Consider the following 13249-nt stretch of genomic DNA (forward strand, 5'->3'; position numbering starts at 1 on the left):
ATGTCTGTTGCAGCATCAGAGGGAGAGTCTGAAAGTGAGGATGGTATCCCGGCAGGGCAGCGCCCCTCCGTGGTCGCTGCTCCGTCAGAGGTCGACTCCGAGCTTTCAGCTATGCTCCTCCGAGCCGCCAGGGGGATCGGTCTGGAGGTTGTTCCATCGCCTTTGGCCGATCCTTCCCGGCTGGATGACTGGTTCCTGGGGAGGGTTCCTTTCTTCCCGGAGGTGCACGAGGAGCTGGTTAAAACATGGCGGGCACCTTTTTCATCTCGCCCGCTGCCCAGCTCCTCTCCCCTCGCCACCTTGATGGCGGGGCGGCCAGGGGATATGTGTCGATCCCCCAGGTCGAGCGTGCTGTTGCTTTTTCATCTCGCCCGCTGCCCAGCTCCTCTCCCCTCGCCACCTTGATGGCGGGGCGGCCAGGGGATATGTGTCGATCCCCCAGGTCGAGCGTGCTGTTGCGGTGCATCTTTGCCCGCGTGGTGCTGCCACCTGGCGGGATCGGCCGCATCTCCTGTCCAGGGTGTGTGAGCGCTCGTCCGCCCTTGCGGGCCGCGTCTTTCGCGCCGCTGGCCAGGCTGCCTCGGCTTTGCACGCTATGGCGACCCTGCAGGTTTACCAAGCCCAGGGGTTGAAACAGCTGCACGAGGGTGGTTCTGACCAAGGTGTTATGCAGGAACTCTGCGCTACCACCGACTTCGCACTCCGGGCGACGAAGGTCACGGCGCGGGCCCTTGGTCTGGTGATGTCCACGGCTTTGGTCCAGCACGCTTTCTCGACGCTCCCATCTCCCAGATTGGCCTATTCGGCGACACTGTTGAGGACTCTGCCCAGCAGTTCTCGGCAGTACAGAAACAGACGGAGGCGATTAAACACATCTTGCCCCGCCACGAAGCACCCATCCCGCCGCCGGTTGGCGCACGACGCCAGGTTGGCGGAGAGGGCCCGCAAGCGCAGAGCTAGCCACGGGAAAGCGGCGCCGCCCGCGGCTTGGGGACCGGCCCGAAACACTCGCAAGAAAGCTGCGAAAACGTCCCTGAAGCGGGCAACCCAGAGGTGATAGAAACTGCTCTTCAAGGGACAGTGACATCAACGTTTCCGCTCCCGGTGGAGGGCCGGGAGCCGCTGTGTATTTCAATGATGCCGTCGGCCCACAGGTTGACGGTACCCACAATTTAAAAAAAAAAAACAGGGAACCAGGGAAGAAGGTAGGCGCTGCTTATTTCAGTTTGACTCTTCTCCAGGATGTACATCCTTCTGTTAGAGTGGTGGGTTAACACCCTTCCTGGATGGAGCTCTGTTCCAGTCCCTTCTCAGGCTATCAGCACAGACGCTCACGACGAAGTGCATATGAGTATGCTTCCGTCTCCAGGGCTGGGTTGCAGCCATCCGCCTGAAGGGCACCCACTGCAGCGTCTCGATTTTTCCCCGGCACACACGGTCTGTTCCTGGGGATCGAGCACTTCAGTGCGCGATGCTTCCATTTGGCAGTCCCCTCCTTCCCGCCTTCTTTAGGCCATGGGAGCCTGCCTTACTTCCAAGAGCGCGCAGTCAGTGCTGTAATGCCTGTTTATTCAGGCAGAACACAGCGGTCCCTCTCAAAATTCAGAGGCTCCTGGGGCACATGACAGCTCTAGCCGCTCTGCCGCTAAGCTTGTTTCATGTGAGACCGCTTCAGCACGATCGAGTCCCATGATGGGCATCTCGGCTTACACCGGACTGCATTTTCCTGCAGTATTGCCGACTAGTCAGCCCGTGGCCTACCACGGGTTGAGATGTCGTGTGCAAGGGGTGCTTACAGCTCGTCCACCATCCGCTCCCACGGAGTCTAACGTGGCAGATTTTGCTACTTGCCATTCCCTTGAAGCCAGTGAAACTCAACCATGCAGCCTATCGGCTCCCACGGCAGTCCACCCACCCTGCAGAATGGCGACTCCACCCCGTGACATTTCAGCTAGTTCGGAGCTATTTCGGCACGGCCCAGGCACTTCCGCTCGTCCTTCCCGAGTCCTCCCTTTGCCAGTTGCCTCTTCTCAGAGTAGCACTGATACGCAGCGGACCTCCGGGGCTCAAGTACGCCTTTCCCCCAGTGAGCCTCCTTGCACAGACACTGTGCAAGTCCAGGGAGGACGAGGAGTAAGTCATGTTGGTTGCACCACGGGAGTGGCCCACCCGGACTTAGGTCTCAGTAATGAGTACTGTTTGATTGCGTAGTAAGGTAAGACAGAGTATAGTCTGACTATCTGTACTGACGTAAGATGATTTTTATGCTTTTTATGTGATGTGATGGGATGTTCTATTGTGATTTTAATTCATTTTTATGTACAGCACTTTGAATTACCATTGTGTATGAAATGTGCTATATAAATAAACTTGCCTTGCCTTGCCTAACCGTTTCCCTCGCGGCAGCCCCTCCCTGCATGGGCACGGGTTGGCACCCTCAGACCTCTCCGGCCTTCCACAGGCCGTGATAGAAACTATCACTCAGTCCCGAGCTCCCTCTACCAGGCAGGCTTACGCACTGAGATGGGGTCTGTTTGCTGACTGGTGTTCCTCTCGAGCAGAGGACCCACAGAGATGCACGATTGCAGTAGTGCTTTCCTTCCTGCAAGATAAGTTGTAGCGCAGGCTGTCCCCTTCAACTCTCAAAGTGTATGTTGCTGCTATCGCAGCGTATCACGATGCAGTAGATGGAACAATCCTAGGTAAGCACCCACTGGTCGTGAGGTTCCTCAGAGGTGCCAGGAGGATGAATCCTCCCAGACCGCACCTCATACCCTCTTGGGATCTCTCCGTCGCCCTCCGAGGCCTGCGGGACGCCCCATTTGAGCCACTGGCGTCAGTCGAGCTAAAATATCTGTCACTTAAGACAGCGCTCCTGACTGCCCTGGCTTCCATCAAGAGGGTAGGGGACCTACAAGTTTTCTCTGTCAGTGAAGCGTGCCTAGAATTCGGGCCCGGTGATTCTCACGTTATCCTGAGACCCCGGCCCGACTATGTGCCCAAGGTTCCCACCACGCCTTTCCGCGATCAGGTGGTGAACCTGCAAGCTCTGCCCCTGGAGGAGGCAGACCCAGCTTCTGCGATGTTGTGCCCAGTCCGTGCTTTACGCATATATGTAGACCGCACTCGGCACTTCAGACGCACCGAGCAGCTCTTTATTTGCTTCGGAGGTCAGCAGAAAGGAAATGCTGTCTCCAAACAGAGGTTGGCTCATTGGGTGGTAGATGCCATCTCCCTGTCATATTTGTATCAGGGACTGCCATGCCCCTTAGGTGTTTGTGCCCACTCCACATGGAGTGTTGCCTCATCCTACGCGTTGGCTCATGTGCCTCACTAGCAGATATCTGTAGAGCTGTGGGCTGGGCGACACCAAATACCTTCGCTAGGTTTTATAACCTTCACGTAGAGGCTGTTTCCTCCCATGTCCTAACATAAGGACTTCAGGTGAGCGGGAGGCCGTCTGGTGTCGGCTTGCTGCGCCATTCCCACGAGGATCCGTGCGCTATTATCCCAGGATGTAGCCCCTTGGTGAACCCTGGGTCCTCCATGCCCCGCTGTCAGGGCTAGATGCGGAGTAGTTCCTGACTGTGCTCCTGCCGGGTCTCCTTCGCCCCGCAGGTTGTGGCAATATTCTCAGTATTTTTCCAGTGGTCAGCCAGAAGGCCACTGTTTTCCTCGTATATACCTAAAGACTTATGGATATATTGAATTTACTTTCATTCCACACATAAAGATTTCATGTGCTCCGCCCCCCAACCTCTGCTTCAGTACAACTGGCATCCCTGTGGGGCCCCCTCTATTGGCCCTCAGGGCGTTGGGAAGGTTACGTTACAATACCGCCTGCGGACACGTCTGGGAAGACCTGCCGGCACGTGACGTTGTGCGTAGCGCAGCGTCAGGGTTGTGGCCTTTTCCATGGGTCTTAGTTCCCAATGTAACGTCAAAGTGATTCGACTGAAGGGGAACGTCTAGGTTATGAAGGTAACCCTCATTCCCTGAAGGAGGGAACGGAGATGTTACATTCCCCTGCCACGCCCCGCGACGCCGGCTTGGTTCGGCTCTTCAGCGAAAACCTAAATGAGTGGTGCGGGCCGCCATCTTATATACCCGTATGTACGGGGGAGTGGCTTGGCACGCAAATACCACTCGCCAACGTTCATTGGCAAATGGAAATAATTGGAAATGGAAATAATTGTTTACCATACTGTACTGAACCACTCTGTGTAAACAAGCCATTGTAGTCATAGTGCCACCTGCTGGCAACAGAAAGTGACAGATTTAATACTATTATGGAAGCCTAACAACATATTAAAAAAGTGTCAGCAAGTGTTAAATAGGGTAACAACATGCTAGAAACATGTTAGCAACACTTAGCTAAGTGTTAAACCACGCTATTGAGTCAATGAAATAAGTTACTGTAACTCAGGCATGCAGTGTCCAGTACTGTCCCAAACTTCACAGGTTTGAAGAGTCCTGGCCTAAACCTTTCTATGTGCCAATATTCAGTTATAATCATAGTGCCACCTACTGTCAACAAGAAGTAACATGTTTAACACTGTGATACACTATTAGCAGCACACCAAAATATGCCATTGAGTGCTAAACATGCTAGTAACACGTACTAAGTGTTAAAGCATGTTGGTCATGCCATGAAACAGCATACAATGCAAATACAGTGTAAAACATGCTAGAAACATGCTAGAAACAATTACTAAGTGCTAATGCATGCTATTTACACCATGAAATAGGAAATTGTTGTAACTCAGCCAAACAATGTCTGATCTGCCCCAAACTTCAGTTTGATAAGAGTCCTGGCCTGAACACATCTGAAGGTCAGTATTAAATTATAACCATAGTTGCCCCCTGTTGGCAACAGAATACATAATTTCACTTATTTGATAAAAGTGCTGGCCTGAAGACATCTACGTGCCAAAATCCAGTTATAGCTTGCTCAAAGCCCCCATTCATTTCTGACCCTGGAGCCAACCAACGTTATAATCTGCTAGGGGTATGTGATATTGACAAAAAAAAAAAAAAAAGATATCCTGATCATTTCTGGGAATTTATTGATAGGACAGCTGACTCCAATATTTTTATACCTTTTATGGGCATTTTTAACTTTATAAAGCATTTTTCTAGTATTTCAAGTGTTTATCATCATTTGAGCCAAATTTATACATTTAATCAGTCATTTAAAATAATATAACATTTATACTGTTACTGTAGATCATTGTGATAATTGTTTAGAAATACATTGTAATTTGTGTTATCTATTGTGTTTCACTTTAAATGTGTGGGGCTCTTTAAGAACACGCTCTCACCCATTGGTTATATGTATCAAGGACTAGGAATGCGGTGTTAACGTGGGGGTTCGGTGGAACGAGTCCTGTAATAAACATCACGTTCTCATGTGGATGTCATGGTGTCAATTCTTGGGACTTACAACAGTTACCAAGCAAATTAAGTCAGTATAAGGAAACACAGAATCTTCATCCGAAGTGGCATTTAGAAGTATTTACTCGCTGCAGGACATGAATGCATTTAACCTGCAGTTACAAATGCATAAATAATGTTTTGATATATAATACATAAAATGTTAAATTATATAAAAAAAGATACTTTAACTGTGAAAATAAAACCGCCTGTAGGTGGCAGATAGTCATAAGTCATTGCTAATAAGTGAGTCATTCTGATATTTGTTTGCACCACTAATGCCTATCTAAAGCCTGTCTGTCTCTATCTTTTATGTGATTTTAGTGCCAGCTGATTTTCCTGCCCATCATTTACTGCAGTGGTTTCGAGAGGGTGCAATGTTTTTTTTTTTTTGTTTTTTTTTTTACTTCGTGATTAATGTGTTTTAAAATGTAGCGAAGTAGAATACTTCAAACAAAATATATATATTTAAAAGTAAAGTTAAAAAGCTTTTTTGTGTACTTTACTTTTTAAAGTAATTTTCAAAATCAGTCAATTTAATTACAGTAATGTGAGTAAATGTAATTAGTTATTTTCCACTTCTGATCACTCCTAATGGCCAACCTTACTTAACTGCCTCACTGTCTATTTTTATTGTTCTGTCCTAATGTCGGCTTAAAAATGTAGCTTCTTAATTATAGTGTACCTATTAAAGAAAAGTATGTGTATTTATAAGAGAACAATATGTTATGTTTTAGTAATGGGGGTAACAACCAGACATGCAACCTGCAAAGAACTGCATAAGTAAACTGAAGTTGCAGTGTATGTTTCATATTTATATGAGTATAAGGGAACAATATGTTACGTTTGGGGGTAGCAAACAGATATCCTACAAATAATTTATAATGGATTATTTAAAAAATGTAACAGGTACCTATTCTATTACTATGCCAGGCATAAATCGTACGTTTGGTGTAAATATACGCTTTTTTTAAATTACTGGTAAAATATACTGTTGTTCCATTCAATTAAAGTAGTACATAAGGTAAGGTAAAAGGTTATCATAAGGTTATCATTAAACACTTTCGCTCCGAAAATTGTTAGTTTGTAATTAGATTTGGGATGGGATTCCTCATTAAAACACATAAAGTGGGCTTAATTGGTACCAGCGAGTAATGGTAAAAAAAAAGAATGATTTTAGAATCGGCGAATCTGCAGCGTTCGGTCCATCACATCTCGCGCGGAGGATCTGAACCAGGAAGTTGGTCATGGTCACCACACGGTAACCATTTAAACCGTAACAACGGTAACCAGTTAAATCAATCATGTTTTTGTCAAAACAGGAATAGAACTCCGACCCAGAGTCTGTATGTGGAATGAACGTTTCTGACATAAACTATGCGATAGTTATTCGGGTTATTCATCGTCGAAACTTACTTTCACTATCCCTGGGAGTGGCATCCTGACACAACTGCATTTTTTTATGTGGATAAATGGGGAAGATGAAGGGCTTCATTTGGATCATGATGTGTGGATTCTTCGTACAGGGTAAGACATTTATAACTCTTCCTAAAATAAATGCTATTGCTGTTTTAAGTAGACACTGCGGTCAAGGCAGCCGCGATTGATTGTAGTGTGCGCCCATATTACAGTGATTACGGTAGTTTCAACAACACAGGAAAGTCAGAGAGAACTTGCAGAGTGCTTTTCATTCAGGAGGACTGAGATAATACAATACAACCAAATTATATTTTTCGTAAATATTTACTTATTTATTTATTTGAATTTCTATTTCTGCTTTAATATCCATGTTATTTATTTGTGTCTTTGACGGTTGTCTGTTACAATATACATTTCAAATAATTGTGCTGTGTAGATGAGATACAGCAAAATTCTTAGGAAAAAGACCAAAAGAACAAACAAAAAAAAACGTATTTAGTCCTTCTAAATGTCAGAATTGATTTTTAATACGTTTGACTGTACAAGAGTAACAGTTATTCTTCGATGCATGTTTTCTATAATGAGGGTTGACATCTGCTCTGAAAGAGAGGGCAAAATAACAAAATAAGGCTCATGGAGGCTCTCCACATGGGCAACAATCAGAAGATTTTGCAGAAGTGAGGGAGACGGAACTGTGTGTGAGCCTGGAAGAGTCACGTCTCTCAGGATGTGCTTGACCAATGAGAAAGGCTGGCTTTCCAAGCGGGAGATTGGAAATATTGGGATTTTTATGACCCTTTGTCTAAAAGCATGGTTTCAATGGCTCTGACATTCTATATTCTGATTAAATGACAAACACACATGGAGACACAATATAGCTTGGGTTACATTAACTTGTAACTTCACTCATTAAGCATGCCTTAAAAAAGATGTAAGAGACACTATACAAGTCAAGTCAAGTCACCTTTATTTATATAGCGCCTTTTACAATACAGATTGTGTCAAAGCAACTGCACAGTATTTAAACAGCACAATAGTGTGTAAGTAACGCATTATTGTAACAATCAATTTTCAGTTAAAGGCAGTTCATCAATGAATTCAGTGATATCATCGTCAGTTCAGTTCAAATAGTATACGATATCGCTGGAAAATGTCCCCAACTAAGCAAGCCAGAGGCGACAGCGGCAAGGAACCAAAACTCCACAGGTGACAGAAATGGAGAAAAAAACCTTGGGAGAAACCAGGCTCAGTCGGGGGACCAGTTCTCCTCTGGCCAGACCAAACAACAGTTTGTACCAATGTCTGATTGTAGAGAACTCATCAGGATCCTGTGGTGTAGTGCCAATGGCCGTCAAGGTTGGCGAGGTCTTTATTGATGATCCGCCTTGGAGCTCATCTGGTTGACATCCACGGCTATTGAAGTCATCTCTAGGTGGTGATCCATGATCTAAGCTGGGTACGGACTGGATCCGGGGGACTGGAGTGACCATCTGATCCAGATACAGGCTGGATCTGGTGGCTACGGTGACCTCGGAATGAGAATGAAACAGACTAATATTAGCGTAGATGCCATTCTTTTTACGATGCAACGAGTGCATCAGGTGTTATGGGAGGTGTTTTCGGTTCCGGTTGACCTAATTAATGCAGCCTAACAATCCTTTAACGGATTTGAATTATAGAAATGTGTTAATGATTTTATGTGTAAGCCAGGTTAAAGAGATGTGTCTTTAATCTAGATTTAACCCATAAGGACCCACTGTGACGCGGGTGTCACAAACAATTGTAATTATCTGGAAAGGTCTTTTTAAAGCATTATCCCTTATTTTCAACTCAGGAAATCCCAAAGTGACACATAAGTAACATCCAGGTTCAGTCACGTGAAAATGTGTGCATTTTTTGTTGTCATGGCAACATTTCCAAAATGGTGGACTGTATGGTGAGCACATGTTGCTGTGTCAGCAATTTTTAAAGATGCTTTTTTTTGTTACTAAAGGTATGTTTCAACCCATTCAACTATTCTAATGTTTTAATAACACATCCTAGATTACACTTACCCTGATTTTAATACATTTCTTGAACAAACTGATATAAAACAAGTTACAAAGATATTGTGGTGACATATACGTCACATCGGGCTGTTACCCTTAAAACAATAGGTGGAATTTTGATGTGACATATTTGTCACATTAAGAAAAATGCTAATAAACTGCTCAATTAATTTAGCTGATTAAAGTTTTTTAGTGTTATATATTTTCTACTGCTCATTTCAAAGAATATATTAACAAAAAGAACATTTAAAATAATGTCACATTAAATAAATTGTTAATGAAATGTATTTTGAAACTTTTTATATAGTTACAGTTTTATTGCACAATATACAAATTATTGCAATGTTATGTGCATGTTTAACATGTTGACCTCCAGTGTGAGGTAGTTATTTATTTTTATTTAGTTCAAGTTATGAAAAAAAAAACATGAACAACCATATACCAAAAAAGGTAGAATTCTGATGTTTCGAGAGAGTTGTTGTAAAATGGTCACAGTTATGTAGCTTTGAAATATGTTATGGAAAAGCAAATAAAAAGAAAAAAAAATGTTATGTAGCAAATAAAACTGACAAAATATATTTTTTTCAATTCTGAAATAAATGCCCAATGTGACATATGTGTAACATGAAAAAATTATTATAAACGCCCAATGTGACATATATGTAACATTACAGATCTTTCACAAAGAAGGGTTGCATTTCAAAAACAACTGCAGAAACATGTTATAAGTGGTCCATTTGGTCTGTATTATATGCCTCATAATTTTCCTATAAGGAGAAATAGGTCCGGGTTCTTATTTAAACTGACAGAGTGTGTCTGCCTCCCGAACAGTGTTAGGTAGATTGTTCCAGAGTTTAGGCGCTAGATAAGAAAATGATCTGCCGCCGGCAGTTGATTTTGATATTCTAGGTATTATCAAATTGCCAGAATTTTGAGAACGCAGCGGACGTGAAGGACTATAATACGATAGGAGCTCGTTCAAGTACTGAGGAGCTAAACCATTGAGGGCTTTATAAGTAATTAGCAAGATTTTAAAATCTATACGATGTTTTATAGGGAGCCAATGCAGTGCTGACAGAACCGGGCTAATATGGTCATACTTTCTGGTTCTAGTAAGAACTCTAGCTGCTGCATTTTGGACCAGCTGGAGTTTGTTTATTAAGCGTGCAGAACAACCACCCAATAAAGCATTACAATAATCTATCCTTGAGGTCATGAACGCATGAATTAATGTTTCAGCATTTGACATTGATAGCATAGGTCGTAATTTCGATATATTTTTAAGATGGAAAAATGCGGTTTTGCAGATGCTAGAAATGTGGCTCTCAAAGGAGAGATTGCTATCGAATAGGACGCCTAGGTTCCTAACTGATGATGACGAATTTACAGAGCAGCCATCTAGTATTAGACTGTGTTTTAGGTCATTACTTGTGGAGGTTTTAGGTCCAATAATTAATACCTCTGTTTTTTCAGAATTTAACAGTAAGAAGTTATTCGCCATACAAGACAGTTATAGTACACACAATGACCTAAACGATATCTGTGTTGATTCAAAGAAATGTTTTTCTATGAGTTAATTAGGGAAGAGTCCATTTATATGGGCATAATGTCTTTCCTATAGTTGTACTGTATCAATTTGGAGTTGCATGCATTCAAAGTCAAGAAAATTCCCAGACATTGCACCTTTTCTCCAGCTCTAAGGCCTATAGAACTATTATCATTACAATTTACTTTAAGGTGTCTTTGTTACACTGTAAGGTCCGTGTACTTTTTCGTTCATTCATTATTCAATTTCGGAATGAAAGATGAAATTTAAAAAAGGGTGCAGCTTGGTTTTTTGTTCAAAAGAAAAAAAGCAGAAATGGCTGTATTTTGTTTTCCAAATGTATTGTTGTCATCAAATAATAGTAATAGAAAATTGGACGCATTTCCGATCGTTTTTTAATTTGTAATATTTATTTGTACATTTATTGTATTTCATTTGAATGATCCTATCTTTACCCGGAAGTAAATTACACCGTCGTGCGGGTATCAGTTATTATTGTCTAGTAGTATTACTTACTAAGATCCATATTACTATCACACAAGCCAATGGCAATTAAATGCACGGACGCATAGTCAGATAATGAATGAAATACAACTGTTCACGAACAGAAGATTGTATTTGACTCATGCTGCATACGCAATGACAATTATTCCTTCTGTAAATATAGATTTACAACTACGATTAGAGTTGTTTGCATAAAATGCACCGTGAACATTCACACGTTTGCCTAGCTGTGATATACAATTTATCTCCATTAATACTATTTTCTCAATTCTGCGCATATATTTTCATTTACCTTACATCAATTGCTCGATCAATATTATCATCACATATTTTACATTTGTAACTGTAGGTACCACAAACAATTTAATATAGCTAAGTTTGTGTATTTTTACAGGTAGTAAAATACTGTGTGTGCTGCTTATAAACACCAGAGAGATAATGATTCATGAAAAAGATGGTCTTTCTTTACTCATCTCAATTGCACAAAATAAATGCAGTAATAGAAAGTACAGAAACGCACAAAATACACTGAAATACACTGAGAATTATATGCATTTAAAAATTTGGTGGGGTTGAAGTCATCCCCCCGGATCTTCTGCATCCACTCAGCCCGTACGCATGCAGCGTCAACGGGGAATGAGACGAAACGGTACAAAAATGCACACAACGATGAAGTGCTGAGTCTCCTCTCTTGAATCCTAAAAACAGTCAATGTGAAAAAATATCTCTGTGGTAATGGAACTCGGTCGCTGTTGTCTCTCGCTCTCGCTGTCAGATCACCGGAAGTTTTCACCTGAAGTATACTGGCCCATAGTGATGCGCGGGTTGGGTTTTTTTTTTTAACCCGCGGGTCCCGCAATTATGAAATTATTTGGCCCGAGCCAGCCCGCCCCGCACCACTGTGTCTATTTTTACAACCCGCCCCGCACCCGCGACCATTAAATAAACATACTATGCATTGTAATGCAAATGAAAACAGCTTTTTTTTAGCCCGAAAGTGCTTGGAAACATCGCCCTTTAAACTGGCAACAACATACTGTACGATTATGAATATGAACCATGAATCAAATCATATTAATAACAAGATAATCAGTGGTGTAACGTTAGTGGTGCTGGAAGAAAAGTGGGTATATGCTTCATTTATGAATATCGTTTTAAACTTTCTATTTGAACGAATTCGTTTACTTGGACTGAAAGGTTTACAGGTTCACTGGTTTAAGGAAGTTCTGATCATAAAAATCGGCTCCTTTTTATTTGTAAGGTATTGTTTTCGTTATTATGTACTGTTTAAAATGACTTAGGTGCGGGAGACGCGGGCACACACGCATCAGGCGCAATAACCAAATACATTTCAAAGCAAGCCGGTGCCACAGTCCTGACTGCATCATTGCTGTCTTTATTGTGTGTTTTTAGCGAATATTTACATTAATTCACATATGACTGGATGTGGTTGACTGTCATGATTTTTTTGGCTAATGCAGGAAAATGCGCATCAGAGGAGATTTAAATACGCATAGCACCAGGCCTGCAGAGCTGAATGTGCGCTCGCGCAACACAGTCTCACTCCCAAGTCGTCACATATTGACGTTTGGCCAGGACCCTTTGGCGTCGCATTTTGACGCACAGGGTACCCCTTCATCGTCATTTTTGGACGTGCAGGGTCCTCCACTACTTTAAATAAGAAACCCTTGGCATCAATAAGCTGACGCGAAAGGCACTGTGAATTTTATCGTCATGATTAAATGATCTATTGGGTTATAATATTGCCATTATTGCATATGTATTAGGGTGTGATTGTTCAATGCAAAACAGTCACAACAGACACATTTACGAGCACGTAACCCAACCCCTGCCTTAAACCTAACCACTTGTCAATAACTTAACAATAACGAGAACTTGTCACTTCTCGGAGGCTGACCCGTTTTGGCCCTTTAAACAACATGTAAGGAATCTGATCCATGATTTTGTCGTCACAGAGATATTTTTTTCACATTGAGGGTTTTTAGGATTCAAGAGAGGAGACTCAGCACTTCATCGTTGTGTGCATTTTTGTACCGTTTCGTCTCATTCCCCGTTGACGCTGCATGCATACGGGGCTGAGTGGATGCAGAAGATCCGGGGGGATGACTTCAACAAAATTTTTTAAATGCATATAATTCTCAGTGTATTTTCAGTGTATTTTGTGCGTTTTCTGTACTTTCTATTACTGCATTTATTTTGTGCAGGTGAGATGAGTAAAGGCCATCTTTTTCATGAATCATTATCTCTCTGGTGTTTATAAGCAGCACACACAGCATTT

General features: G+C 42.7%; 1 protein-coding gene across 1 annotated transcript in view; it reads left to right on the forward strand.

Moving 5' to 3' along the window:
- Positions 1 to 6678: 6678 nt before the first annotated feature.
- Positions 6679 to 13249, forward strand: part of LOC141337812 (uncharacterized) — a 15690-nt gene continuing 9119 nt past the window's right edge. Inside the window, exon 1 of the mRNA XM_073843401.1 lies at positions 6679 to 6960. Coding sequence (XP_073699502.1) covers positions 6906 to 6960 — 55 coding nt within the window. The 5' untranslated portion in view covers positions 6679 to 6905. The remainder of the gene's footprint in view (positions 6961 to 13249) is intronic.

This window comes from Garra rufa, chromosome 7 (assembly GCF_049309525.1).
Source record: "Garra rufa chromosome 7, GarRuf1.0, whole genome shotgun sequence".
NCBI classification, from domain to species: domain Eukaryota; kingdom Metazoa; phylum Chordata; class Actinopteri; order Cypriniformes; family Cyprinidae; genus Garra; species Garra rufa.